General features: G+C 46.3%; 5 protein-coding genes across 7 annotated transcripts in view; 3 read left to right on the top strand and 2 right to left on the bottom strand.

Annotated features, from left to right (window-relative positions):
- Positions 1 to 4,040, top strand: part of mon2 (Mon2 homolog, regulator of endosome-to-Golgi trafficking) — a 215,939-nt gene extending 211,899 nt beyond the window's left edge. For all 3 annotated transcript variants that reach the window (XM_055068629.2, XM_050175005.3, XM_055068630.2), the window contains one exon: positions 174 to 4,040. In XM_055068629.2, the coding sequence (XP_054924604.1) occupies positions 174 to 355 (182 nt within the window). In that variant the 3' untranslated portion in view covers positions 356 to 4,040. The remainder of the gene's footprint in view (positions 1 to 173) is intronic.
- Positions 4,041 to 4,141: 101 nt separating this feature from the next.
- Positions 4,142 to 5,366, top strand: LOC126527540 (uncharacterized). The gene has a single exon (XM_050175363.3). The coding sequence runs from the start codon at positions 4,379 to 4,381 to the stop codon at positions 5,240 to 5,242; it is 864 nt and encodes a 287-aa protein (XP_050031320.1). The 5' UTR covers positions 4,142 to 4,378; the 3' UTR covers positions 5,243 to 5,366.
- A 1,245-nt stretch (positions 5,367 to 6,611) lies between these two features.
- Positions 6,612 to 15,373, bottom strand: LTV1 (LTV1 ribosome biogenesis factor). The gene is made up of 10 exons (XM_050175002.3): positions 15,148 to 15,373; positions 14,876 to 15,043; positions 13,716 to 13,883; positions 12,509 to 12,599; positions 12,301 to 12,433; positions 11,881 to 12,061; positions 9,075 to 9,202; positions 8,454 to 8,599; positions 8,316 to 8,368; positions 6,612 to 7,024 (listed from the first exon to the last, which is right to left on the bottom strand). The coding sequence occupies exons 1-10, from the start codon at positions 15,148 to 15,150 to the stop codon at positions 6,698 to 6,700; spliced, it is 1,398 nt and encodes a 465-aa protein (XP_050030959.1). The 5' UTR covers positions 15,151 to 15,373; the 3' UTR covers positions 6,612 to 6,697.
- A 250-nt stretch (positions 15,374 to 15,623) lies between these two features.
- On the top strand, positions 15,624 to 19,778 carry LOC126527251 (uncharacterized). Its single transcript, XM_055068628.2, has 4 exons — positions 15,624 to 15,786; positions 15,971 to 16,478; positions 17,429 to 17,568; positions 19,330 to 19,778. Exons 2-4 carry the CDS (start codon positions 16,011 to 16,013, stop codon positions 19,640 to 19,642), a joined length of 921 nt encoding a protein of 306 aa, XP_054924603.1. The 5' UTR covers positions 15,624 to 15,786; positions 15,971 to 16,010; the 3' UTR covers positions 19,643 to 19,778.
- A 684-nt stretch (positions 19,779 to 20,462) lies between these two features.
- LOC129383843 (uncharacterized) lies at positions 20,463 to 25,964 on the bottom strand. The gene is made up of 4 exons (XM_055068769.1): positions 25,540 to 25,964; positions 23,559 to 23,812; positions 22,082 to 22,345; positions 20,463 to 20,854 (listed from the first exon to the last, which is right to left on the bottom strand). The coding sequence occupies exons 1-4, from the start codon at positions 25,962 to 25,964 to the stop codon at positions 20,787 to 20,789; spliced, it is 1,011 nt and encodes a 336-aa protein (XP_054924744.1). The 3' UTR covers positions 20,463 to 20,786.
- Positions 25,965 to 26,298: the final 334 nt, after the last annotated feature.

The raw sequence follows: 26,298 nt of genomic DNA, 5'->3' as shown, positions 1-26,298 counted from the left end.
TTAACCTCTGTCAACCCAACCTAACCTAGCCGTAGCCCCTCAATATCAGCCCTTAATGTAACCTTAATGTAACAAGCTCAGCCTCTTTACTACCCACGATTTGATCAGTAATTGCATGTTCACCTTCCATATATATGTATTCCTCTCTTTTTTTGCATTATTCTGTACTGCAGTTGAATGGAGTGTCTGGGAACAACTGATCGCCCTGTATCCCCATCTCGTGAGCTGTAGCACGTCGACGTCAGCCCAAGTTTGCCGATCGCTGCGAGAAGCTCTCCACGAGTATGCCGATCTTCTGGCACCGCCCCGGTCACCACCGCCTCAAAGAAATGGGGGTCGACCAGCCGCCACTTAGCCTTTCACAAAACTTTTTTTCAAGCAACCACCCTTTCCGCCATCGCAGTGTGACAACATACGAGTCTGAACGTTCGCCATCCAGATTCCTGAAGTGTGAACACTTTGTTTAGATGTATTTACCTGATGTTGGTCAACATTCTGGGATCTCCCACTGCTTTACAAATTGTGGCTACGGCTTTTGCGTGATGAGTTTTGCACTTATGCTAGAGGTGACAGGATCGCCGGTTGTTTTCTCCCTGGCCCTGGTGTTGTCAAGTGCGAGCATGCCCTATGTTTTTCAAGATCATGGTCATTCTCTTACATAGTTCAGTAACTGTAACAGAAGTCATGTATGCCATAGCGCAGTTGTGTTTATCGTGCGAACGACGTACGATTTGCTACTGAAAAGGTATGCTGCCCATGGCAGGGATGCCAGAGGCTTAATGTTTCTCTTGCAGCATTGAAAAATAACAAAAAGGGACACAGCCCTTGACTTTTCCAAATTTTTTTTTTCTTCTTGCTTGAACTACAAGTCTATTAAACCTATTAAACTGAAACAGTAAATACGCAAGCTTGCCATAGGTAGGCTCAGGGGTGTTGTATTATTAACCGACCCGAGTAATTAATTCGAGTCACAGTCTCTTAAATGGTGTTTCACTGCATTTAGTTTTGGGCATAATAGCAGTAGGTTATGCCATCTCTTACTTACGACGACAAATTTTTCATGTTCAATGAGGACACATGCTTGCATAATGTGTTAAGAATAGCCGTATAACATGTGGACATGTCACCCTAAATTAGAAGAAAGATATTCGTTTACATTACCACGAGAAGACACGAAAGCGAAACGCAGGTGGTGATGCCACCTTGAAGTTCCCACACCAACTTGCCGTGAGGTCATAAATTTTGATGTTATCTGTTCGGGCCTAGTTAGTTTTTTATCACTATAGATGGACTACATTGTACTCTAAATGTGCCAAAGACTGGACTTGGCAAGTTTTGAGAACTTTTACTAAGCTGCAATGAGCCAAACATGAAAAAATAAGTCGAACCTTGATGTAACGAACACTGCTATAACGAATTGTCGGATATGAAGAAGTAAACAAAAATTGTCTTGTCGCTTTACAGTATAACAGATATATGTTTGTAACAAATATCGTATATAACGAACCTACTTTGTGTCAGATGCGACTTCGTTATTGTGAGGTTCGACTACATTAAAATTACGTCTCGCTGATATACCAGCACTGGATTTTTAGCGCAATATTTTTAAAACCGGAACTTCGACTTTCACTTTCTTGTTTTTTAATCAACATATTACTGTGAAACTAATGAAAATGGTCCTGAAAAAAATGTCAGTATAGGCTGATTTACAGTTTCTCTTAAGTGTCCCTTTAAGGTTCTTGTGCAAGGCCTATTAAAAATGGACCTCTTGGAAATCTTGTTAGCTTGAAATACAAAGGAGACTAGACATGGGATTAATAGTTTTCTCACATTTTGTGTGACTTCAAATCTCGCGCGATTGAGCTGTGAGTGGTTGCAGCATTTCGCAACAAGGGTCAGCTCGCTTCTGTGTTCGCCCTGCACCATTTTCATTTTGACTGCATTCAGCAAACTGTAAGTGGAACGTTCAAGCCATTGTTTGGAATTCTCCAGATTTTTATCACCGCGCGTAATGTTGCTGTGAATAATTTTGTCCTTGTTGAGCTTCACAGTGGCATGAGGCACTACAGTGCTGCTTGGGTGCAACAGTTGTGTAGCCCACAGGGCTTTCCAAAAGAGCATCGCTTTTATGTTATCGCTGGAAGGTGTGTCACTAGCTTTTTCCACGACATCTACCATTGGGAGTGAACTATTTCAGTCCTTGAGGAATATGTTAAAATCGGTACAATCGATTGGGTGATGCACTGTGTTCTGACAAGCGCACCGACTTTCATAAAGCCCACGGATGTTTATGTAGGTCATAGACGGCGGCAAACTACAGTAGAAGCTCTCTGACATGTTTTTCACAATACCGTGGGAATAGAATAGAGCTGGTGAATGTATCCGGTGCTGTTGGCATGACAAGTGCTGGGTTTGAATGTTGTTTCAGTAAGAAACGTATTAAGTGTGAGCCCTACTATGTTTGTTGTGAAGGGGAAGTCTTCCAGTTCTTCTAGCAAAACTTTTTTTTCTAGCAGCAGACCGCTGCAAACAGAATTTCAAATATGTAATGTAGTACTTACGGTACATTTGACGGGACGTTTTGAAGCGCTCTATGATGCCCTCGCAGCACAATTTAAATGCGATTGATTGAAATTGAGCGCTCGGAAGACATTGTCTTGGTTCGTTAAGGTCACTTGGAGGTGCTCTCACCTTCAAGATGAGAGCGCAATCAAGTTCCGGCTGAATTTCGATGATGACTCCTCCGATTGTTCTGCGGACAGCTGAATGTTCCGCTCAAGCAAGCTTTCTTTGGCTCCAATGGAGAAAGGAATGTGCATTGTTGCAAACTGAGATAGGGCGCAGTAGGAACCAGTCGAATATGCTATAATTCTTTCCTGCAACTTATTGACTTCTGATGTTCAGACTTATTTGGTACTGTCTTAGTTGTTTTGTTAGATATCTAAATTGTTCACTGCTATGGTGATTTTGTTTGCTGGATTATTATTGCCTTGCCACCATAAACCTGTGCCACATACGAGCCATTGCTACTATACAACTGTTGAGACAAGGACAGAAAAGTCAGCACCACTGCCTGGCTGGTCGTCTGCAAAGGCTAAGACTAACCGAGACATGAAACGAGCTTGTTGTCAGCTGCAAGCTGGACGTCCAAAGCATTTTCATTTTTAGCCTCTCTGTATACACTAAAGCATTAGTTAATCGTGTCACACTACCACCTAAGAAACGGTAAGGAGCAGCACAGTCTTGCTGAGCAGAAACTGTTTATTGTTAGAACTTTGTCTCAGCATGTGCTTTAAACGATTTGTATAAGTACACTTTTATATAGACAGGTTGCTTGTTTGTAAGCAAACAGGTATAGTGCAAGCAAAATGCACAGACAGGTATGTTGACACTTCTGCTGTATGCTGTACACAGTCCTGAACAACAAACAACCTTTGCCTTTTAAACATTGAAAATTTGGTCACGTGTATTAACCTAATTGCCTTCAGAAAAAATTCATGCCACTCGATTCTGTATTTGCTTTTTTGCTCGCACGGGATGCGACAGCAGCACTGCCTCATCTTCATGACATCACAGTCCACAGCTTGTCGGTGGAAAAGGCGCTTTGTGTGATATTGCCTTTTTTTCTTTTTTAACTGCATGCTGGAAGCTTGCAAAATACGTAAATGCTGTTTTCGTTTCTCATACTGCAGTTTCTTGCTTGCATACATGGCTGGATTGGGAGCCTGACACTTTATTCAAAAATATGATGTGGTTGTTTGTGGCAGACCCTACTTTGATTGTTGATAGCTGCAGCTTCCATTAAAGCTGAGCCGCCACTGATATTCATCCAGAACAAATGTGTTTGCAGTTCGCTGTGCTTTCTTTCAACTGAGCCTGCCATTCACGCTTAAAGCAATCGACTTGTTGCTGCAACCTTGAGGTCGCAGTTTTCATGTAAATAAACAAAAGCGGATACACGTTTCCGAAAATGTATTTAGTCTGAAATCTGTAAAAATATATATATATATATCTATATAATAAAAGTTATATGCATTTAACGTCGCTGTATTTTCGTTTCCATTTTTTGGCTTCGCCCGTGGCCTCCCCCCCCCCCCCCCCCCCATAGCAGACGATGTTCCGTAGCAGACGGCACGTTAGCTGCTGCACAGGCCTGCCGCATTTCCAACGTAAAAGCGTGCTTTCGGGTCATATTGTGACACAGGAAGTGAGAAATCTAACGTACGTGCGTCAAACGTGGTCTCGCAAGCTCTCGTACGTGCCTACGCGGCTGCAGGCGTCGCAATTACGCGATCGAAATCTTGATTGCGCGTTGAAGCGCGCGGTCATCTCTGCAGTGGTGGTCATCGTAGTTCCGTCGTCGACGACAATCGGAGCAATGAACGGCAACTCGGGGGCGGATTTCGACCCCGTTGTCGCTGAAATCGCCATCGTGAGAGCCCTCGATGAGCTTTGCGCTCGCCGCTCGAATGTGGCGCTGCACCGCGCTCGCATCGACGAACTCCGGCAGGATATAGCACACCTGCACGAGCGCATAGACGCCGAGAAGCATCGACTTCGCGTCACGGAGCAGCGAATGTCCGAACGTCGCACAGAGCTCGGGCGAGACGCCGAGCGACGTCGCAGACCGATGGCTGCAGAAAAAGAGGCGCTAGCGCAATGCGTCGCTCGCATCGAAGGCAAGCTCTTCGCCGTTACCGGTCGGGCTAGAAGCCTGGAAACAGAAAAGCTGACGCTGGAAGGGAAAGTGAAGGACCTACTCGACGAAGCGCGTCACCTGGAGGATGTCCTTCGTGAACGCGGCGGTCAGTTAGATGACATAAGCCGGGCGTCTCGTCCTGTGCTCGAAGAGTTTGGAAAGCTCGTTGCTCGACAGGGCGCTATGCAGTCGTCGCTGCTCGACGCGCTTGGACGTCGCGTCGCGTTGGAAAGGGAGCGACGCGAGCTCGCTAAACAAGAATCGAGGCTCGCATCCGAAGGCGCATCACTGAAGAAGGACTTGGAACTGGCGACGTCATCGTCCGCTGGCGAAGTTGAACACGTAGGCGACGTCACTGAAACTGGCCACGTTCAGAGTCCTGCGCCAGACCGATGGTACATAAGTTTGATGGAGAAGCTCGAAGGCGACGCGGCGTCTTGCCAACGCGACCTGCAATCGCTGAGGCGTGCCATCAACTGCGGCACTTCTACCGATGTTGCGGTGCAAACAACGCTGAATGTTCCCGACGCATTGTTATTGTAACGCAACAGGCGCTTTTATTGTTTCGTTTTCAGAGAACATTCGGCTGGCCACAACTTCCTCTATCAAGGAGGTCGTGAGGCTGGCTACTAAATAAAGATGCCCATTATTCCTGGCTTATAATGTTTACTCGAGCCTTACTTCAGCTACACTTGCGTTAAACCAGAATGAGAAGTTTTGTCATTTTGAAGCGAGCTCGCGAAGCAGGGCCATTTGTCACCATATTCTCTCGAAAACTTGTGCCCTTCTTACCCTTCTGCCAATAGAGGCAACCTAGCAAAGGTATTATGCGCGTTCCGTAATGGCGTCGCTGCAACATAAATGTGTAATGTGGTGAAGCATACACAATATTGCGGTGAAGGGAACAGGGAATTCGCGCACGCACTAACGATACTAGGCGTCATTAGTTAGTCCTGTGTTTATTCGAATATAGGGCGAGGTTTTTTCACCAGAATCCATAGCCTCGAAGTCGCCACACCGGCTTATTGCGAGGCTGATATAGGTTCGCTTACTATCTCAACATGTCGGCAGCGCAAATTTTAGAAACAAACCTTGGCATGTGAGGCAGCACCGTAATTTCTGGTGTGCAACCCGCACAGAGAATTTGAAAATTTTAACAGTAAAGGCGGAGTGCGGGTTATATGCGAATTTCGCCTTGAGGAGCGACTTCACGGCCGCGCAGCGCGCGCTGCTGCAAAGCCACATTACGAGGCGAAAGCCTCGCTGCCGTGAAGTCACTCCCCAAGCCGAAATTCTCATATTATACACACAGGTTATTACGGTGCTCGCACTTCACCATTTCGGGTGGTCCCGCCGATTAATCTATCTAATCTATCGGCTACTCTATACCGCCTCATATTAGTGTGCATACTTGTTATTTTTTGTCAACTCCTCTAACTGGCACCCTCGCCTTGTGATCGAATACCGTAGTGGCATAATGGCAGTGCCTCCAGGACACCAAGGCTGGAGCACGGACTCGCTTAGCACCAGGTTTGACCCCATCACTGAACCTAGATCCTACAGTGCCCACTTTATTATGAACTATTACAAACTCAGGTGCTCTCCCGAGGCATGTGCTTGGCGGTATTATTTTCGTGTGCCAAGTCATCTCGCTGCAATACATATCTGTATTGAGGTAAAGCTTACTAAAACACATCTGCCATTATGGAACCCATATAAGCCCATTGCCGGCAATTCGAGGCATGCATTTAACCAATCTAGCTGCTGTATCTCGGGGATGCAAGAACAGCAGGCATGAAATCTCGTACTGGTGGCCACGGCATTGTAAACCACTACTACATGCTCCAATTAGCCTGTTGCAGTGTCCAAAGGCTACACCATTTGACCATGGATAAACATTTTGACAATTGCAGAGGTTGAAATGGGTAGTTTTATTGTGCAACTCGCACATTGGCCAAGTTGCCTCTTCCTGTACAAAAATCCTGTTTTTATTTGAGCTCAATAAAGCCGCATAGAATTGAGGTTCTGGCGCACGTTGGCCATCATCCTCTCTTGTCTAAGCATTTCGGCCTTGAAGGCTTCCGAGTTGGCCTTCTTTTCGGCCCTGCGTTCGCGTCGCATGGCTCGCACTGCAGCCTTTCGCTCCCTTCGCTGCTCGGGGGTCTCGTCCTTTGGACGGATGCTGGATGCCACTGATGTTCGTGACCGCAATTCTTCGTCGGAGCTGCTTTCAAACTCGCGGTCCAACTGCTTCAGTCCCTGGCGACTCAGGCCTCCTTTTTCTTTAATGGGAATGCCTGTTCTTGCCGACACCTTTACCTTTTCCTGCAAGAAGTAAAGAAGAAAAACTAGGTCAGCCTAAGTTCTGATACTGAGGCTCATTCCATGACGGAACAGAGTTTCACTATTCCACGGCTACTGCAAAGGACGTCTATACCTGTAGCCCTTAGCGAGTTGAAAGACAAGCTAATTGGCTACTACGGTTTGCAATTATACAGGCAGTGCAGACTAAAGACAACACGCAGTGAAAGAATGGGCAGGACGAGCACTGGACCACTAAGTCTTATTACACTTTTTACCGTTATGCACACAAGCACCAACATTGTGTAAAAAAATTTAGTTGATGTCCAGTGTTTGTCCTTTCCATTTCGTTTCTTCCTTCGCCTACGTATTTAGTTTATGCTACAAATATGAATGCAAACTCTTGTAAGAAGGCTGTAGACCAGAATGTATTCTTACATGAACTGCTCCCTAGAATGAGTAGGAAAAAAATCAATCGCATTCTCCTCAAGGTTGCCCTGAACCCAGGTACAGCAGAGACATAGCATGGGCTGCAGGCTTCACAACACCAGCAGGGCAGGTGTGCCTGTGCTCTGAACATGGGGATATCGATCTATGATGACAACATCTTGTGAGCATCCAGAAGTAATTGCACCCTACAGAACTTGCAGGTAAAATTTACAATCACCTACAATCATTCATAATTCCAACTTCAAGCCAATGCACTTTTAGTGCATACATAATCAAGGTCATTCAATCAGATGCGAAAGTAGCAAGTCGCACAACCTCAGCTACCTTTGGCCAAATGGCCAACACATCTATCACTGATCTGGTGTTTTTATGGACCGAATAAGGATTTTTTTTCTAGCTCAACTGTTCATTCCATAATCTAAATGTCATTTCAAAAAGGCAGAGCTGCTGTAATACAATGTTGCAGGTAAAAAAAAGTGTGATAAGCTTTTGCTAACAAGTGTGTCCATGACAAAATGCTTGCTTTGTGAAGAGCCGATACCACCTATTACAGCTTCAAAACAGGTCACTTTAGTCTTACAACTTCCACTAAATAACAAGTATGACAAAAGGTACATGTGCTCGAAAGTCCATCCTGTACAGCTGTGCAGTGCTCGATTCACTTGAAAGCAATCATTCACCTTTCTTTTTGTTTGGTTTCATTATCCATTCGGTGCTTTATGAAACTCTTAATGCAGCCAGTAAAATGAGCTAAGCCTTACTTTAGAGTGACCTGAAAGTGGGGACAATAGACATCAGTGTCTTGTCTGTCGTCCTCACTTCGTCCCATCCAAGCGCTGTTCGTTCCCATCCCAGACTGACTTACCTTCTTTGGTTCTGTAATAAGTTTTGGATGGTTGTAAAGGTTTGAATAGGTACCTAGAGTAGGAGGAAAAACAGAATGATCAGAACAAATTTTTGATTGGATGCTACCGACAGCACTGAAGAATGCTGTGCAACCTACTTATGATGGACTCGCAGTCCCAACGTTCCTTGGGTGCATCAGAGCTGATTTGCATGTCTACCATTTCATCATCTTCCTCTTTAATGGCAGCCATGTTCACAGCACTCCTGGCACTCCCTTTGTCTAACGTCACCTCTTTCAACGTCCTACGGAAAAAGGCAAGACAAGCAAGTGCCAGGTGAAAGGGACAACGAATGAGAAACTCTATTTTATGGTAATTAAGAGTGCAGAATTCCTAAATCGCTATATTGTGGGTTTGTATTACTTCGTTTCTATTCCCAGTTCCTGAATAATCAAAATCCTTTGCAAGAACATTTAAATAATGTCAAAGCACAGAGCAAGATTTTCTGAGGTTGTGTAGAAATCAGACTAGGTATGATTATGTTGCATGTATACGAGAAATTAACAAGAGTGCCACACGCATTAGTTACGGCTGCCCTTACATGTGGCACTCGCAGCTGCCGTAAGAACTTAGCAAGCCAATGTGTCATGATGTTTGCCAGCATTTTTTCAGAGGGTACAGAACTTCATATAACACACGAAAAATATGACAAATTGTAAATGTCCCCCCCCCATGTCAGCACTCCTTTAAGCAGTCAACCATACAAATAAGGTACTAACGGAAGCTGTTTCATGTGCTGAAAATCCGCTACTAGAGCCTTCATAATCTCACTGTCAGGTTGGACATAGCCTTCAATCTCCTCGCCGTCTAGCGCTCCAACTTCCAGGTCATCATACTGCTTGAACATCTGAAACAGACAAGAAAGGGCACTATAAAAACAGAGTACTTGTTCGCTGCAATTGCATCAGAATACAGCTAGCATGGACCTTGAATGCACCTCTGTAGTTTATACAAAGTGATTTTGGCTTACCACTTGCGTTGTCAGAACATTTACATCGTCTGAAGCAATCTATTTCTTCATTTCACCATAGAAACACCAATGCAACTGAGCAACACTGAGGACCAACAGCGACACCCGTGTCATGGTTGGCCCTCACCCACTCATTTCTTCCGCATACTGTCCCTCTGCCCCAGCTTGGCCATTAAAATTACCACTTGCTTGTTTTGTGGTGAGAGCTTATTTCCTATATTTGTGACTAGGCTTCAAGATTGTCATGTGACACACCCTCCTCCTCCTTTTCCTTCTTCCATGCTAAAAGCTACCGAGAACCAAACAATGCATTGAAAAGTATGGCAACCAAGGAGGGCCTATTTCCCAAGAGCAAACACACAAATGGGCACAAAGGGAAAGTAAGGGTGGTACTATTAGAGGAGGTTGCCTTGTCAAGGCAAGCTGCTTGACACCATGCCCTTGGCCATTTTTTTTTTTCCCTTCCTTCATGGGCCTGCCTGTCCAGACGTGGGAGCGACCCGCAGGGGCTCCTCCCTCGTACAGGGGTTTCAGAGTCACTCCTCAGGACGCCAATAAAATTCATTGCCTGCCTGCCTTACTTCATGGATACTCTAAAGCTAACGTAGTTGCGCATCAACTGGTGTGTCTCAACTGCAACATAAATGCACGTTATATCCAGCTATGGTATATTTACAGACAACATGGGTTTCACTCGTACATTCCAGTGTGTTTTGGTTGTGTTCACATATCCCATGAGCAGCAATAACTGTCAAAGCACTGCAGTGCTTTTATGAACTTCAGCGACATGTGCATTGTGTACAAGAAACAGTTCACAGGATTACGGACATGATGCATCCCTTGAATGAGCAGTGGTTGCACATTAGCACACCGCGCCTAACACCAATGGTGAGTGTAATCAAATGGTTGCCAGGTAGCCGAGAGACGGGCAACAAAATTACCACGCTACACTGTCATATGGCAACTGCCTCTATATTCCAGGTTATTTCCTTTTATCCTATCAAACTGTTACATTCAGTGAGCAAGAATTGCTTTCCATTGTTGTTGTTTTTTTAATATACAAGATCACCTTTTCATGGCCCCTAGTTTTCTTTTAAATTATGTGTTGGGCCACTTGTCCAAAATTCACAACACAACTGTAATGTCTTTCAAACCTTGACAGGATATTTCACAAAGGGAAAGCTGAATTATGAAATAGTCCATGGTCATTTTCATAACGTGATCATCATGGTATTCTCTCTCTCTCTCTTTCATTAAAGGGACATTAAAGGAAAATATTAATTTAAGCTAGATTGAAACATTAGTCTTCTGTAATAATGCATTTGTCATTCCAAACGAAAACAGAGCTTCAGTATGCGATAAAATGACGAAAATAGGAAATCAAAGTGGCACCACCTGTTCTGGCCTATGGTACCCCTCTTGTGTAATGTCAGCACTAGCTGATTGACAGGTAGTGGCTGCTATGTCCTGCCACTGGGAGATACATTGCTTTCTGTGTTTACAACCACAGAGGCAACAACCAACCTTCGCCCCCTCTAACTGGCCAAACTTATCTGACCCTATTCGGTATCCTGAACCCAAGCAGAGCAGCAGAGTGACTCATGCAAGCAAGTGGGGCACGAGCTTTAACGAAACTTTGTGAATATCTCTAGTGTGTATGTGTGTGTGTGACTGTATGTGCTGTTAAGTGTTTATCACTGTATATATCATAATCATCACCCAGCACCTGGACTAGCAGGTCAGGCAAACAGCCAGGCTAAAATCTCCAGCATATCATTAAAGCTTGTTTCTATCTCTCTCACGCAAGCTGAAAAGAACACTTGCAGCTTCCAACTAGTAGCAGTTTGCCTGACTTCATGTATGGAGTGGAGTGCTAAATAAAGGGTTTCTAAAAGACAACAGCAGCATAGAGGGACGTCGTGTGGAGATTACGTCAACTTGTGCATTTTGGCACGAGCGGTTAAAACTGAGGAGCAGCAGCTGGACTTTCGGCAGCAATTTTCTACGCAACAAAATGATATACTGGCACACAGAAAACGATAACAAACTTCTAAATGAATACTCTATCAATCTAACTCGGCTTCATATTTTCCTTTAGTGTCCCTTTGAAGAGCCGAAATTGTACACACTTCCAGCAAAGCTAGACACAAAGGAACCCACATGTTTGTATCCATTTGGCATGTGCATGCGGTGCAAATCTTCTATCTGCAATACAAGCTTCTAAAGGACAGGACACACTCCACTTCTTCATCCAAAAGTATGGTGACAGAATGTAACAGCATAATAGCACTTTCTTGCCTTCAATCCCTGTAGCTGGTTTTTTAATAAGTACCTTAAGGAACAGCAAACAGTCACATCCTCCCCTCCCCAAATACAAATCGGCAATGTAAGTTATGCCAAGTGTATTAAAATTTTCTCTACAAACAAACAATTTGACGCCATCAGAGGGAAATGCCCACCAGATGCAAATTAAGGCATTTAACATCAAGTTATAGCGTGTAAGCAGTACAACAAGTCAAGGTACTTGTAGTACAATGAAAGACAACTGCACGAACCTCTTCAAAGCGTTCATCGAGGGTCTTGAGCCCTTCAGTTCTTCGGATCACAGACGACGACATTGAGTAGCTTGTAAACCTCGACTGTGTTTCTTCTTCAGTGAAAGAGAAGCGCTCTTCACTCCCTTCAGATGATGCAGAATAGTCTTCCTCATCATCACAACTATCAGTCTCTTCATCACTGTAATGGAAAAGAAAAAGCAATAAAAAGTTAAACATAAGGATGTAAACTTGGACAATAGCCGCTAGTTTCTGCTAAGGGCTAATAATTAATCATGCCATTCTCAATCACTTTCAGCAGATGCTGATAGGCTAAACCGACCAGCAGGATGCCTATTGCATCAGATGCCATGTCGCACAAAAGTAACCCCGAAAGTGATCAATTAAGAATGGAGCCTCCGCTATTTCTTGGAAACTCACTCAACAGCAGCATCGTCAACAGGTCCATCAGCAAGTTGTATAAAATCGTCCTCAAGAATATTTTCATCATCTTCAAAGTCAAAATCATCATCTAAAGCTGCCACAACATCTGGGTCCCAGTCAGGCCTTGGTCCTGCACAAGAAAGCAATCCCTAAGATCCCCGGAAGTTCAGCGCCTACAAAAGTAGACGGCATAGGCGAGACTTACCCACTTGTGGTACTGCTTTGTTCAGTAGGCCTTCTTTCTCTTCAACAGTTGACTGAAAGACTGATGAAGGTAGTCTGATTTCCTTTTTTGCCTAAAAGAAGCCAAGTATCATAAGGCACAGCATTAAACTTTAATGCAAGAACCATTTAACAACTGCAGAAGAATCAGTTTGCTTAGAAGTATACATGCTAGGATTGAATGGGTGACAGCTATAATGCAGTGATGCATGAAACAAACTTGAGGATTAGTGCACATAAAGTAGCTTCCTTGGAAGCAATGTAGATACCAGGGTAAATAATACAGATGGCACAATAAACGTCCAGGGCATTAGCAGAATGTAAAGTCAGCAGAGTGGGAAACACTGCCTAGTTTCATCCATACCTTCCAGTGGTCTTGCCACGTACTGAGCATAGTCATGCTTGAACAGTTCCCACTACTAGCAGGACATGTCGCTTCAACATTTCAAACCTTTAGACTAGAAAATTCGGTGGAAGCAAAGCAGACGACGACAATCAAGACCACAAGGACAGAAGTACCATCACGTGACAATGAATGTCATAGCTTCCTTTGCATCCATATTTTCTGCACCAACTAGCCCAACAATGTGTGCTAACCTTGCGCTTTCTAATGCACAAGAACTAAAAGCATGTGTCAAAGAAGCATTTTTCTCGTCTAGGCAAACATAAATGATCCTAGGGAGCTGCTAGTATGTAACGAACTTTACTTAAGCAGTTCACTACAATGATCACACAGAGAGCTTTCCACTGGACCACATTTTGTGCGACAGTGACCAGCCAACAGAGGTTTCTATGACCCTCCGTCCCTCCCCCACACACCTTTGTAGTGTGCTCTGCACTTCTACTGATGGTACAGATAAGTGGTCTGTGGCTGACAGTAATTTTTTTCTAGAACAGAGCTTTGTTGCGCAGCACAGGGCCATAATTGAGACTGCAAGATTCTGAAAGTTAGCTGTCCTGTAAGATTTCGTGTCAATAACTTTCAGCCACAGACTTCACCTGCTGAGTGCTCAGCAGGAAAGCATGAGTTAAAGGGGCTAGAATAACACTACCCCCGGAGCACTAATCTGGAAATTTTGTTTTGTTTGAAATCCAAGGCATGAGAACACCCCTCTCTGGACTCCTGCATGCAGCTATGAAGGTTTTTTGTCACATGCGTGTGGACATCTTTTCAACTAAGAGTCGCTTACCTTGGCGTCACCACTCTGTCCAGCTGGGATGCGCACCCTATGGATGACTGGCTCCCAGTCTGCCACAATGTTGACATCTCTAAGATGTTGGAGGTAATTGTAGTCGTCATCGAAGTAGATACCAAATTTACGCTGTTCTTCTTTCCTCTTCTCATCAGATGCTGGAACCTGCATGTTTTTCAATATTTTAATATCGCAACTGGACTCCCGATACTGATGAAATTAAAAGCCAACAAGAGATGCAAGTAAATGCAGTGGTTCCGAACACTAACTCTATGTTGTGTCCTGTGGTCCTAATTTCCCACTTTGATCACTTTGCCCTCCTCGCAACCTTGCTGGACACTCAAGTTCTCCGACAAGAATATGTGCTGTGAAACCAGCCATCTTCTAGACAGAAGCAACCTGTAGCACCTGAAGTAGGACGAGGAAGTCTGCCACCCTATCGTCATTTTTTACACATTCTCTGTCTGGTCTAAACACACGCTTTGGTCACACAGGCTGCACCTTTCCGTTGTATTTCCTAACTCTCCAATCTGGTGTCGTCTAACACTACATGCAGAACTGGCAATTCGTGCATCACACTGAAGACACCTTGTTTATTGCTAACTTTCTTGCCATTAAAAGAAACGCCGGTCCTCAATGAACAAAACCAACGCACTGTGAAGTAATTAAAACGACGCCAAATTAGTAAAAACGAGTCGGGCCAAATCGGCTATCCGAACAGCTAGAACCTGTTATGAATCGTGCCCAGCAGACGCTCTAAAGAACACAAAAATCTTATAACGAATCCCACATTCTTCGGCTGCACGTACTACAAGACGTAACACAGATCCACAACAAACAGTCATTTAGGGGTCATGTAAAGCAGGTAGAATATGTCACAACGTTCCGAAGATTCTGCAATAAAAAACAACCAGCCAGACAAACAAACAAACAAAAACAAGCAAGACAACGATGCCTAGAAACACTTTATATGCTGCCTTCATAAGCACCCTTCGGATTACGATGTTAGGAAGCACCCTACAAAATATCTATGCATGCTCCTCACACATAATATACGAAATTTCATTTGCAAAGAAGCCAGAGGCCTTATTCATTTTTCTTAAAAGCGTGAAGTAATCGTACATTACAGTCGATTTCGCAGCTGCTTAAACACTCACGTGGCCTGGCCTGTCGTCTCCAGTGAATGGTCGCCCGGTTCGCTTTTCAAGTAGGACATGCTTAGGCGCTGTTTCATCGGCCTGCAGAGGATCCTTCTGGCTACGATGAACCAGTTGGAAAGTTACGGCGTTCTTCTTGTCGATGAACTTCTTTCGCTTCCCGCCCGGCTGAAGTTGGTTTGGGATCGCAATAGAGAAAGCAACAGAAGGTTGTGTCACCACTTCGACAGTCAAAAAGTGAACTGATAGAGAACGTGCAAGTTGACACTCACCATGTTTATGCGGTATACTGATCCTCTCACACACGGATAGCTCGATCAAACACACGCTTAATAGCAAAACGGCAGCAAAGTTACGTGCGGAGACTCATCTGCTTGACGATCGCCACAGCCACAGTCGCCATGTGAGAAAGAAGGGCGCGTTGCAATGTTGTTAGAAACTGCAAGGTTCGTTTTCCAGTTACTTCCAAGTTCAGTCAGCTCGCCAACGCGGCAGGCATTAGCACATTACATCACCAGCTGCTTTTTTTCTCAGCGTGTACCACAATTCTTATGCACATACGAACACGCTACTAAAAAAATGCCGCCAGATGTCGCTTCATACTATATCACGTGATTTTACTATTAGCAGCAAATTAACAATTATGGTTAACTTAAAACAATCTTACTTTATTAAATTTCTAAAATTATAGCACGAATATTGCTGTTTAAATTTAAAAGTGTTTTCGATACACATTTACTATCATTGTCATCGCCACTTTTTAGCAGACGGCGTTTCTGGCTTTCGATTTTCGTTTTGTCCGCGCACGTTCGTCTTTTGATAAGATACATTCAGGATATATTGCAAGTGACATTCATTCTAAGTTTGGTGAGACGCACGGCGGTTTACTTCATAGTTCTGGCATCGAACAGGTTAGTGGTTTATAGTTTCTTTGTAGTTGTGGTCCTGCGTCACTGCGTATAGTCTTTGCAATTCTGCGTCACAGAAGTGCACAGCCTGTCGCGAAACTTAACGCTCGCTTTATCTCAGCGTTAAAATATTAACGCACCTCATCTGATTTATGGTGTGTGTTGTATCTGTTGTGTATATTCGCAGAAGGAGAAATTAAAGTGACACACGGGCGAGCTGCAGAGATATGTCGAACGAAATCAACTTCGACTGCGACGCCGCGGTATCGGCGCTGTCGTTCAACCTCGAGGAGCTCTCGCTGCGTCAGCAGAGGGACGCCGATTACGAGAAGGAAGTCGACAGCTTGGAACGCAAGAAATTTCGCTTGGAAGCGCGTTTGAGGGCCATCGACCTCAAAGTCGAGCAACTTCGCAGAGACGCCGCTCGACAGGAGTCGGCCATCTTGCGAGAGCTGGAACGCGAGGCCGCGTCGCTGATGCAAGAAGTGTCCAAAGCTAAGGAAGAAGCACGTGCGCTGGAACGCCAGTGCTCGCAAGTGGAAGCGAAGTGCGACGCGCTGGAAAAACAGAACGCCGAACTCGGGAGCGCAGCGGCGGATCTGGAGAGAAGAGTCGAAGAGCTGAAGTCGCAGGACTCCAATGGCGTCGCCGAAGGATTCAAGATGAGAAAGCTGCTGCAGGAATTTCGCTTTGAGGTATATATCCGTGTTCTCATTGGCTGCTTGGGGCTGTTGCGAAGCGGTTGCTGATCCACTGGCTTTTTGCAAACACTCGTACAATGCATCAGTAACGTGAGCGTAGAACAATGGAAACAAGAACGTATACGCTTGCAAAAACACGATAAATAAAAGTATAAATAAATAAATTAATTAATTAATTAATTAATTAATTAATTAATTAATTAATTAATGAGGGTGTTTAACGTAACGAAACCACACAATGGGTTAGGATGGACGCCGTACTGTGGAGACGCGCTCCGGATTAAATTTGACCGCCAGGAGTATACGTTCTTTAATGTGCACCTAAATCTAAGTACACGAGCATTTTAGCAATCCGCCCCTACCGAAATGCGGCCTACGCGATAGGGAATCGACTCTGCGACCTTAATTTGTGCCTGCTCGCTTGTGTTTTTTCCCATACATTGTCCTACAGTCACCCGTGGTTCTGGGGACTAGTTCCTCCCTTGAACTAGGACCACGTGACTATAGGACCACCAACCCTCAAAGGAAAATCATTTTATAAACACAAATATTTAATTATGTATCTATGTATCTATCTGTCTATCTACAATATCTCCAGCGTCATTAAAACACTGCAGCAGAGGGGGCTATACAAAACACGAGCTATACAAAATTAGAACTGAGAAAGAATAAAATCAGTAATATAATGTCATTGCGATGAATGCGAAAGTATGCAGTCGAGCGTCGTCTCTGTAACGAAATACCTGTATAACGAAGGAATAATTATGTGCCGCTTCTACGGTGAGCTGTGCGGTGCACGACTTTTATAACGAAGTGACCTGTACAACGAATAATCTCGGAGGCCCCGAAGCACGTCCTTACAAAGGCGTTCGACTGCACACGCTATACAGTCTACTCGTATTACCGTGTGCATTATGCAGTCCGCATACAATATCTCCACACAGGTCGCTCAGCTGGAGCAAGAGCAGCGCGAGCTGTGTGAAGCAGAGCGCCAGTCCAGGACCCGCGTGGAGTCGCTGCTCGCCGAGAGGGGTCAGCGCGTCAACCTCACGCGTCGACTCGAGGCCGACAACGACGCGCTGAGGCAAGTGCACTATACACATTATCACTGTAAAACAATTTACACCCTTAAATGTGAAAAAATGGTGTAAATGTTTCTATAACTGACACCCTTATATAAATTACACCATTAGAGTGCGAGTTGTAGACACATTTACACCCTTTTTCACTTTTAGGGGTGTAAATCATATTACAGTGTACGGGACCGTTAAACGGAGCCACTAAAGAGAGACACTATGTAGTATACTTTTAAAACTTTATTTTCGTTTATTTCGCTATAATAATGGCATATGTGAATATTAAAAGAGACAATAAAGATCTAGGTTTGTAGTGCGAAGTGCCACACACACAGACTATAGAAGACAGGACGAGCGCTGTGTGTGTGTGTCGCTTCGTGCTGGAAACCAAGAATATGTTACCGTACTAACTCGCACAACTTTCTATCATATTACAATAAATATCAAAGGTGTTCTTCTTTACCCCCCCCCTTTTTCTTTTATTTCGCCCTGAACCCCTCCAAGAGTCGGTGCGTGAGCGTCATGTCAGGGATTCAGAAGTGCTTGTTTCGTATTTGGGCCGTTGTGGCTGAACAAAAGTAGAGTCTTCCTTAGAATGCGATGCAGCCGGGCGAAATTCTTTATATACCGATAAAGAAATTGTCAGTTTCGACAGAAGGCGAGGAGGCATTGAAAGCGATAGCAAGATTCAGCGTAACGCTGAAGGCGTCTCACAACGCAGGCGTAACGAGAAGCCGTGTATAGAGTTCGCCACTAAATATGGTGGGAACGGCGCGGTCCCTCAGTCCACGCCAGCGTGGCCCGGACCCAGTCCTGGCCGGCCGCGCCCAAGAGCGCCCAGCCGAGCCTCGAACCACCGCTCGCGCTCGCGAGTGACTTTTGTCCTCCGCTTCTTCGACTGCTGGCTCCGATGCCGGAGTTTCTTGCCGAATATATTTTCTATGGTGGTGCGCGAGATGAGACCAAGAGAAAGCTGTCGGTTTCGGTCAGAGGATTGCGTAAATTTAGCTGGACGTTCACCACGGCGTGGTGAACGCAGCTGCTCAGCAGGAAGACTATATAATGTGCAGTGCGCGCGCGAGCGCTAATGGCAGCTGTGCAGTGAGTGAGTAAGTAAAAACTTTATTAAAGATCAATAAAGTAAGGCACGATTGTTGGGGCCTCTGTTCCAGAGCCCCACTGGCAGGAGTGGCTCGCTGGGCTTGGTCCAGAAGAGCCAATTGGCTCTCTCGTCCGCAAGACATGCCTCCTACTGCCTATTGCTCATTAGTGGATGTTGGTGTATTGCGGGGCTGTCGGTGGAAACAAAAAAAAAAAAAACAAAGGAGGATGCTTAAGCTTCGCCTTTAAAAGTGGAACGCGATAGCATTCAAAGATCCCCAAATCCACGCACAAAGTCACGCTTGGCGTGGCGTACCTTCACTAGGTGTCATTAAAGAATGAAAATAACATAAGTAATGAGTTGTCGCGCTTTCTAGGAATCGTCTTCATGCTGTGATTACGAAGTCTGCAGTCATACGCATAGTAAGGCGGGGGGGGGGGGGGGAGAAAGAAGACAGATTTTTTTCTTTGTTGCGTCAGCACTTTTCTATAGATACACAGGTGAAGACTGCTTCCGGTGCAGCCTCGCTTGGAAAGCGCGTATGTGTACATGTGCGGCTTCATCTTAGCTTTAGTCGTATGACTATTCCTGATTCTATGGTATGGCTTCGAAGCTTGCAATGCGCATCAAATGCAATCCTCGGTCCTGTCAACGATGGCGCATGCAGGCTGGCGTTGATCGAAGCCAGATCCCGGTTGGCCTGCGGTCCACCAGGTCGTAGCCGGGCCAGTCGTCGCCCTGCCAAAGACGGTGGCGCCGCTACAGGGAAAGCTGACTTCCGCGTGGGCGGCGCTGACGGCGACGACAACCAGCGGCAGTCGTTGCAGGAGATACACCAGCAGCTGTGGGACGTCATCGTCAGGACGCGCGGCGAGTTCGCTGCGCTGCTGAAGAGAGTCCGCTGTCGTGACACCAGGAATGCAGCCGTGCAGACGGACCGGGAACCGAACGAGAATCGCCCCGAGCAGGCCGCACCTTGAAGCTTTGTTGGCCATTAGCAGTGTCAGTGCAGGGCGCCACTGACAGTGCTGGTTTTCAGATAAAACGTATATACGCATTGTTATTTTGAAACCGAAAGCTTTCTTGTTTGAAATAAAGGGATGTACTCGAGAGAAACACTATAAGTCAATATGTAGGCCAGTGCTTTTTTTCTCAAGCGACGGGTCATTACACCCAAATGGGTCGTAAGACTTTTTCTGGAGGTCACAGAGGGTCCACACACACACACGAACACACACACACGCGCGCGCGCACACACGCACACACACACACCTATATAATATCACCCATGAAATGGTGTTCATTAAGCAGAGTGTAATGTCAATTTTGACTTCAAGATGGACGACGAAACGGCAAGACAAACGGCGACCTAAACTTTCGGTCGCTACCCGGAATACATCACCGATCCCGGTCTCCTAACCGTAGCCAGTTTTGTCTCACCGAAACTGCAGAAATGGAGTTCAGCAAACATGATTGTATCGAGAAAGGAAATACATTCATGTCGTTATAATACCTGATTAAAGAAAAAGAACATTACCAAGTATTTTCTGTAGCTTGTTCTGCTGTCGTTAATGCCTTTTAAAGAAATTAAAATGTGAATGTATCTGCATCATCGCAAAAAGTTTAAGGGGGCGTGCTGTGTTTGGCACCACTAACAGAGCCCAATCTTTGGAGATTTTAGAATACAGTGCAGTCAATCTTCACTAAAAAAAGATAACTAGACCCGAGAAGATTCCTTCAGTGGACGATGTCCATGATGTCACGGTGAACAGATTGCTGCGTGAACTTCGAGGCGCCGTCGCACCAACTAGCTGTCTTTCGTTCTTGTGTCTTTTCTGGCTAGATATAAGACCGACTTCCTTGGTATTGCAGAAGAGTAATTTACTGATAGAGCTTGAATACGAACGTCGATTCGTACTGTCATAACAAAACTGCCGCGGGCAGATTGTTCTGCAGGATCTGCTATTCCAGGACCGACCGTGTTCAACTTATTGAAGATATACGGTCAGAAATAACGGTCACCGGAGGGCTGACATTGTATTAACAGAGAGAGTGCGGGAGCAGTGGAAGCTAACGTTTCCCGCTATGGCTGCACGGCGTTCTTCGGATCTCGGAAGGTGACGATCAGTGCTTCCTGGTTCCGTGCTGCTCGACTCTGAGTGCCTGGGCCAAGGTCTCGCAGAAAGAGGCGGCTGCGGTCAGCAGAAAGGCGAGCGAGGAAAAGGTAAGCATACTGCGTGGTCGTATATGCAGGTGAGGAACGAATATATATAGACCTTTCCAACGGGAGCTTCCGGCCATAATGCAACTCTGGACTTTTGTAAATCTTCGTTCGGTGCCCTACCTCAAAAGTACTGCAGAAGCGGCAGCACGCATGCTTTGTACACTCACGCGCAGCAGTCCACAGGATCTCGAGAGTACTAATTGAGATGATCTCGCCTCCACGCATTTAGGCCGCATGTGTCTGCCGTCCTTTTGATAAGCCATTTACTATAAGCACAGTCGAACCCGAATATATATAACGAACCCGGATAAAGCGAATTATTCTCAACATCGAACACGCGAAACTTACTGACCGACACTCACGTAAAATAACTCCCTCATATAACGAACTGGACAGTGGATATATCGAACTCGGTGCGTCCGGTGCCAGCTCAAGAAAGCTGTTTGCATGTCGCAAACACGGCGTTCAGGGGAGGTATTCTGTAAGAGTCCACCTAGTGGATATGTCCATATCGTCCGCTGTTGAAGTTCTGATTGGCTGGGCTGGGCTGCGCGTCCACAGCAGCGAAGGTCCACAGCCAATCAGCACTCCAGCAGCAGACGAAATGGACATGTCTGCTAGGTGGACTCTGGCTTTCGGGCAGGACGTGGACGCTGCGCCGATGCTACATTCCGGCGTTTATGGGAGTGGACTGGAGCAAGATCACACGATGTCGCGCGTCCAGGACACTGTCATTACTGCACGCTGGGACATAGTTCAAGAGACACGCAATATTTACTGCCTATATTGTACCCGCATATAGAGTTTTCAGTAAATGGATTCCTCGCTTGCGTTTTTTCTCCCTACAATGCATAGAAATAACGAATATTTGCGTATAACGAACGTATACCACAAAGTGCATCAAACTAATCAAACTACGTGACATGTCAATCTACATTTAGCGCATAAGCCTGCTCTCTATAACCAGCTTGGACTGCTCGGTTTTCGTTCAACATATAACGAAATACCGTATAGGCTCTTCTAAAGTATTCCTATACTCGTCTTCGCTGTCCGCGATGTCTGCCAACTGGGAAAACGCAGCGACAGCCTTTCTGGTCACGTTATATTCGAAACGCCCGTTCGTTGCGAATTGTCCCCGAAGCCGTTTCGATATGTCACTGCAACGAAATATTCGCACGTCGCGCTCGGCGCTTACTGGTGCGCAGCAGAGCGCCAATCTCTGGCTCGCGGCAGTTGCTGCAGGCCGACGTCGAGGAGGCGCTGCCGGCGCTGAACCACTGGTCTCGCGGGGACGACGCGTCCGTCTTGTACGCTTCGTCCTGCGAGCAGGACGAGCAGGTGCTGCTGCCACTGGCGCTGCAGCAGGCCGCCGTCTCTCGATCGCTGCTGCTGCGCGCGCAGCAGCAGCAGCAGCAACAGCAGCAGGCACCGTGGTCGCAGCCGCACGTGGTGCGAGCACCTGGAACGGGCGACGTCGCGCACGTTATAACGTGTTGCGGCTTCCGTCGAAAGCCAGCTGAACACGGGAACCAGTATTTGCATCTACTATAATTATGCATGAGCGGAACACTTGCAGATTCAGTGGTATAGTGTATGTTATCCTGGACACTGACAATATTTCGCCATGTGCGTTGTTGAATGCCGCCTTTTGGGCCAATCAGCATGATGGCGAATTCGACAACGTATATAGCGGAATTTTATCTGTCAGGGGCTCAAAGCTATAAGCCTGTTGGTCGTAAAGTCCGTTTTCACATGCCGCGAACTGTCTCCAATCCCTGCCACAGCAACAGACAGCAGCCACGTGCGTCGAAATTTCGACTTATAATTGGTGAACTCGAATTTTGAGTGGTGGGCTGAGTCTCGTCTATTGAAGCGCAGAAGCAGCATTTGACGTGCGTGCAGATGTCTACTATACTACTACTGCACTATTACTACTGCTGCATATACTACTCATTAGGAGGTGTACGTGTCCACAGCAGCACCTGGCGGCGATCGCGGTCGATGCGTCGGCAAGACCACGTGAGCAAACAAACCTTTATATGTGACCCGAACCTCTCTCGGTATGTAGCAGCGGGGCGTCGCTCGTCGGAACGTTTCGCATCGTACAATCTCAAAATGTTATTAAATAATGGTTTTTATGTCCGACATGACGAATAGCCGTCGAACCGTTCATCCATATGTACGCGCTGGGCGTGGTATAGTAGGTTCGATTCCCAGATACGGGAGCTAGGCGCGTACGGAACATTAAGCTTATTAAGATTACAAATTTCGCTAGTGGACACGAGAGTGAAGGATTAAGGGACACGTACGTGCAGAACCAGCAAATAAATATTAGCAGTAATGCCTTATACAGTTTGTATATGCACCCCCGTGAAATTATTGCTAAGTGTGCACAGTGCTAATATCGATGCTGAATATATATGTGAACGGTGGGGAATATAATCTAAGCACTCCACCACGGTGCTGCATTAATAGTCTGCGCACTTAGGTAGTCATAATCAGTATGTGGGCTTTGATCGTCTTGTAGCCCATGCCGCTCGACCTTCCCTGCTCTGGATTGATGATGCAATCGAAGCTATAGGAGTCTCGACTTCGTCTATACACAACAAAATTACACCTAACTTGTTTGTCTGGCTCCTGAATTGACGGCAGCTTGGCCCGTCAAGTTTTACCGGTTTGGTCATTGGCGACGCCTCCGCCGAAGTCGGGACATGCTGATCGCGACGACGTCCTACCCGAGGCTGAATGACGCGACAATGATCGTCGGTCGCCCGGGGAAGTGGCCGCTCCTCGGCCGTGCATAGGCTGGTCCTCCCGCGCTGCTTTGCCGAAGGCTTTGCCCTCCGGCACCCGCGGACGAGACATGCGCATGCGCACGTGCGCTTCGAATGACGTCGTCGTCGTGTCCTCTCGGGGGCCATCGAATCTGTCGGAGAGAAGGGAGAGACCAGTTGTTTCACTGCTCTTCTATAGTTGAGCCTAACCTAACCTAAAGGTAACTGTAACCTAACCGCAGTTTTTGTGGTGCGTGAGCACGAGGCATGTGGCGGTTTCAATTTCTCACCGCGGCGGCCGCGTTTCGAAGGGGCGGAATGCAAGCACGCTTGTGCGTGTACAGGAGTTTGGGTTCACGTTCATCATCATCATAATCATCATCAGCCTGGTTACGCTCACTGCAGGGCAAAGGCCTCTACCATACTTCTCCAACTACCCCGGTCATGTACTAATTGTGGCCATGTTGTCCCTGCAAACTTCTTAGTCTCACCCGCCCACCTAACTTTCTGCCGCCCCCTGCTGCGCTTCCCTTCCCTTGGAATCCAGTACGTGAGCCTTAATGACCATCGGTTATCTTCCCTCCTCATTAGATGTCCTGCCCATGCCCATTTCTTTTTCTTGATTTCAACTAAGATGTCATTAACTCGAGTTTGTTCTCTCACCCAACCTGCTCTGTTCTTATCCCTTAACGTTACACCTATTATTCTTCTTTCCATAGCTCGTTGCGTCGTGCTCAATTTAAGTAGGACCCTTTCCGTAAGCCTCCACGTTTCTGCCCCGTACGTGAGTACTGGTAAGACACAGCTGTTATACACTTTTCTCTTGAGGGATAATGGCAACCTGCTGTTCATGATCTGAGAATGCCTGCCAATGGCACCCCAGCCCAGTAACTCAGTGGACCAATTGCAATGCATGCTCATTGACTTGGAGAGGCAAAGTAGAAGGGTGAGTCTAAAGATTAATCTGCAGAAAACTAAAGTAATGTTTAACAGTCTCGAAAGGGAACAGCAGTTTACAATAGGTAGTGAGGCACTGGAAGTGGTAAGGGAATACATCTACTTAGGACAGGTAGTGGCTGCGGATCCGGATCATGAGACTGAAATAATCAGAAGGATTGGGTTCACGTCAAAGAAACTCAAATGGTCAAAATTTATCGGGAGCCCTTGACTACGGCGTCCCTCGCGTAACCAAGTGTTCAGCTTTTAAAACACACTGTTTTTCATCTAACTGCAGCTTGTGGTTGGGCTGCCGTTTTCTTTTTTTTTTCTGTCGACACCGATGTAAGGTATCAGGAACTTGACTGTACGTATCGAGCAAGGCGAGATGTCTTCACTTCAAGCGGTATATGCGGTGCCGCATCCGTTCATATGTCTTCACGTTGTCACGGGTGGTTTCAGCAGGCTGTGGCTTTCAGGTTGCACACAATGCTTCATTTGTTCTGCGAGACAAGGGTGTACTATATGTACCTATAGCCAAGCTAAAAAGGTCAAGTGTACAAGACAGCGGGATTAGCAGCGGTCATCTACACAGAGCCGTTAAGGCCTCGATCAGTAACAAATAAAGGTCAAACATTCATCCAATGCAAGTATGGCTGAAATGATGTTGCTGAGATTGAGATCAGGAGTGAGACAATACAGGAACGACCACATCCGTGGGACGTTGGAGATCGCACGGACATATCGCGGGCGAAAATTCGTCCATGCATGCAATGAGAAAAGAGAACTACAACATCTGGTAGACAAAAAAAAGAAAAAAGAAAGCGCGATGGATACTGAAACTGGAGGGACTATAGGAATTGAGCCAGCCGGTAGAAATGTGTCAAAGCGCACGTTGACGTGAATCCGACGCGAGTTGCAACCAACGTACTAATTGCCTCACCCGATCTCGTCAGTGACGACGCGGTGGTTCTCTGTGGTGACCACCTTGACGGGACCCGTGGACGCGGACACGGCTTTCCCGCGAAGCGCGCCCTTCACCACCGAATCGCCTTGGTCCTCTGCGGGTTTGCCATTCGACGACGCGCTCTCAGCTACGGCCGCATCTGACGCCGGGAGGTCCTTGAGCAGGGAGTCCAGTTGGTCCGTGTCCAGAATCACAGGCTTGGAGCCGGCGCTGGCCGACATGGCGGGCTTCTTCACCTGCCTGGAGACCGCCCGTTCGGACACGGCCTCTTTCTTGGCCGCCGACGTAGCGGACCGCCGGCTCTTGGACGTCCCGTGGGCATTGCTGGAGCAGCGCGGAGTCGGCGTTGTCAGGACGGGGGCATTGTTGTCTTTCCCGGCGCTTTGTTTCGGGGCGGACATTTTTCGCCGCAGCGTCGATGACTCAGAGAATGCCTTTCACAAGAAAGGCGAATTTTGAGAGGTCCCTGATGGTGCATTCCAGATGATGATGACTATTCAAGACATGGCACGTACCCGCAGTGGAGGATGGACAAGAATCGGGTGGCTTGAACGCACCGACAGGTGCAGGAAGGTATGAAAAACTGGAATAGGTTAAAGTAGGATCAAATTACTGTTATTTGACTGAGAAGTCGGGACAGATGAATAGACGATTGCTCTGAAAGAAATAAACAATGGCGGCGCGCCCAGCCTTTGAAGATAATTGGCACGTTAATGCGATTAACAATCTTTCTTA

Source organism: Dermacentor andersoni, chromosome 9, assembly GCF_023375885.2.
Source record: "Dermacentor andersoni chromosome 9, qqDerAnde1_hic_scaffold, whole genome shotgun sequence".
Classification (NCBI taxonomy): domain Eukaryota; kingdom Metazoa; phylum Arthropoda; class Arachnida; order Ixodida; family Ixodidae; genus Dermacentor; species Dermacentor andersoni.
This window is presented reverse-complemented; position numbering and strand designations above follow the sequence as displayed.

Coding starts and splice junctions, on each gene's coding strand:
- LOC126527251 (XM_055068628.2), top strand. CDS start 16,011: ATGTCGAACGAAATCAACTTCGACTGCGACGCCGCGGTATCGGCGCTG. Junction 16,479..17,428: donor TGCAGGAATTTCGCTTTGAG/GTATATATCCGT, acceptor ATCTCCACACAG/GTCGCTCAGCTGGAGCAAGA. Junction 17,569..19,329: donor GCCGACAACGACGCGCTGAG/GCAAGTGCACTA, acceptor TGGCGCATGCAG/GCTGGCGTTGATCGAAGCCA.
- LOC126527540 (XM_050175363.3), top strand. CDS start 4,379: ATGAACGGCAACTCGGGGGCGGATTTCGACCCCGTTGTCGCTGAAATC.
- LTV1 (XM_050175002.3), bottom strand. Junction 12,434..12,508: donor CAAAGCAGTACCACAAGTGG/GTAAGTCTCGCC, acceptor TTTCTTGTGCAG/GACCAAGGCCTGACTGGGAC. Junction 9,203..11,880: donor TCGATGAACGCTTTGAAGAG/GTTCGTGCAGTT, acceptor TGTCTGTTTCAG/ATGTTCAAGCAGTATGATGA.
- LOC129383843 (XM_055068769.1), bottom strand. CDS start 25,964: ATGTCCGCCCCGAAACAAAGCGCCGGGAAAGACAACAATGCCCCCGTC. Junction 22,346..23,558: donor CGTCGCCAATGACCAAACCG/GTAAAACTTGAC, acceptor CGCCCGTTCCAG/GTGCTCGCACCACGTGCGGC. Junction 20,855..22,081: donor TGGCGCTCTGCTGCGCACCA/GTAAGCGCCGAG, acceptor TGCTGACCGCAG/CCGCCTCTTTCTGCGAGACC.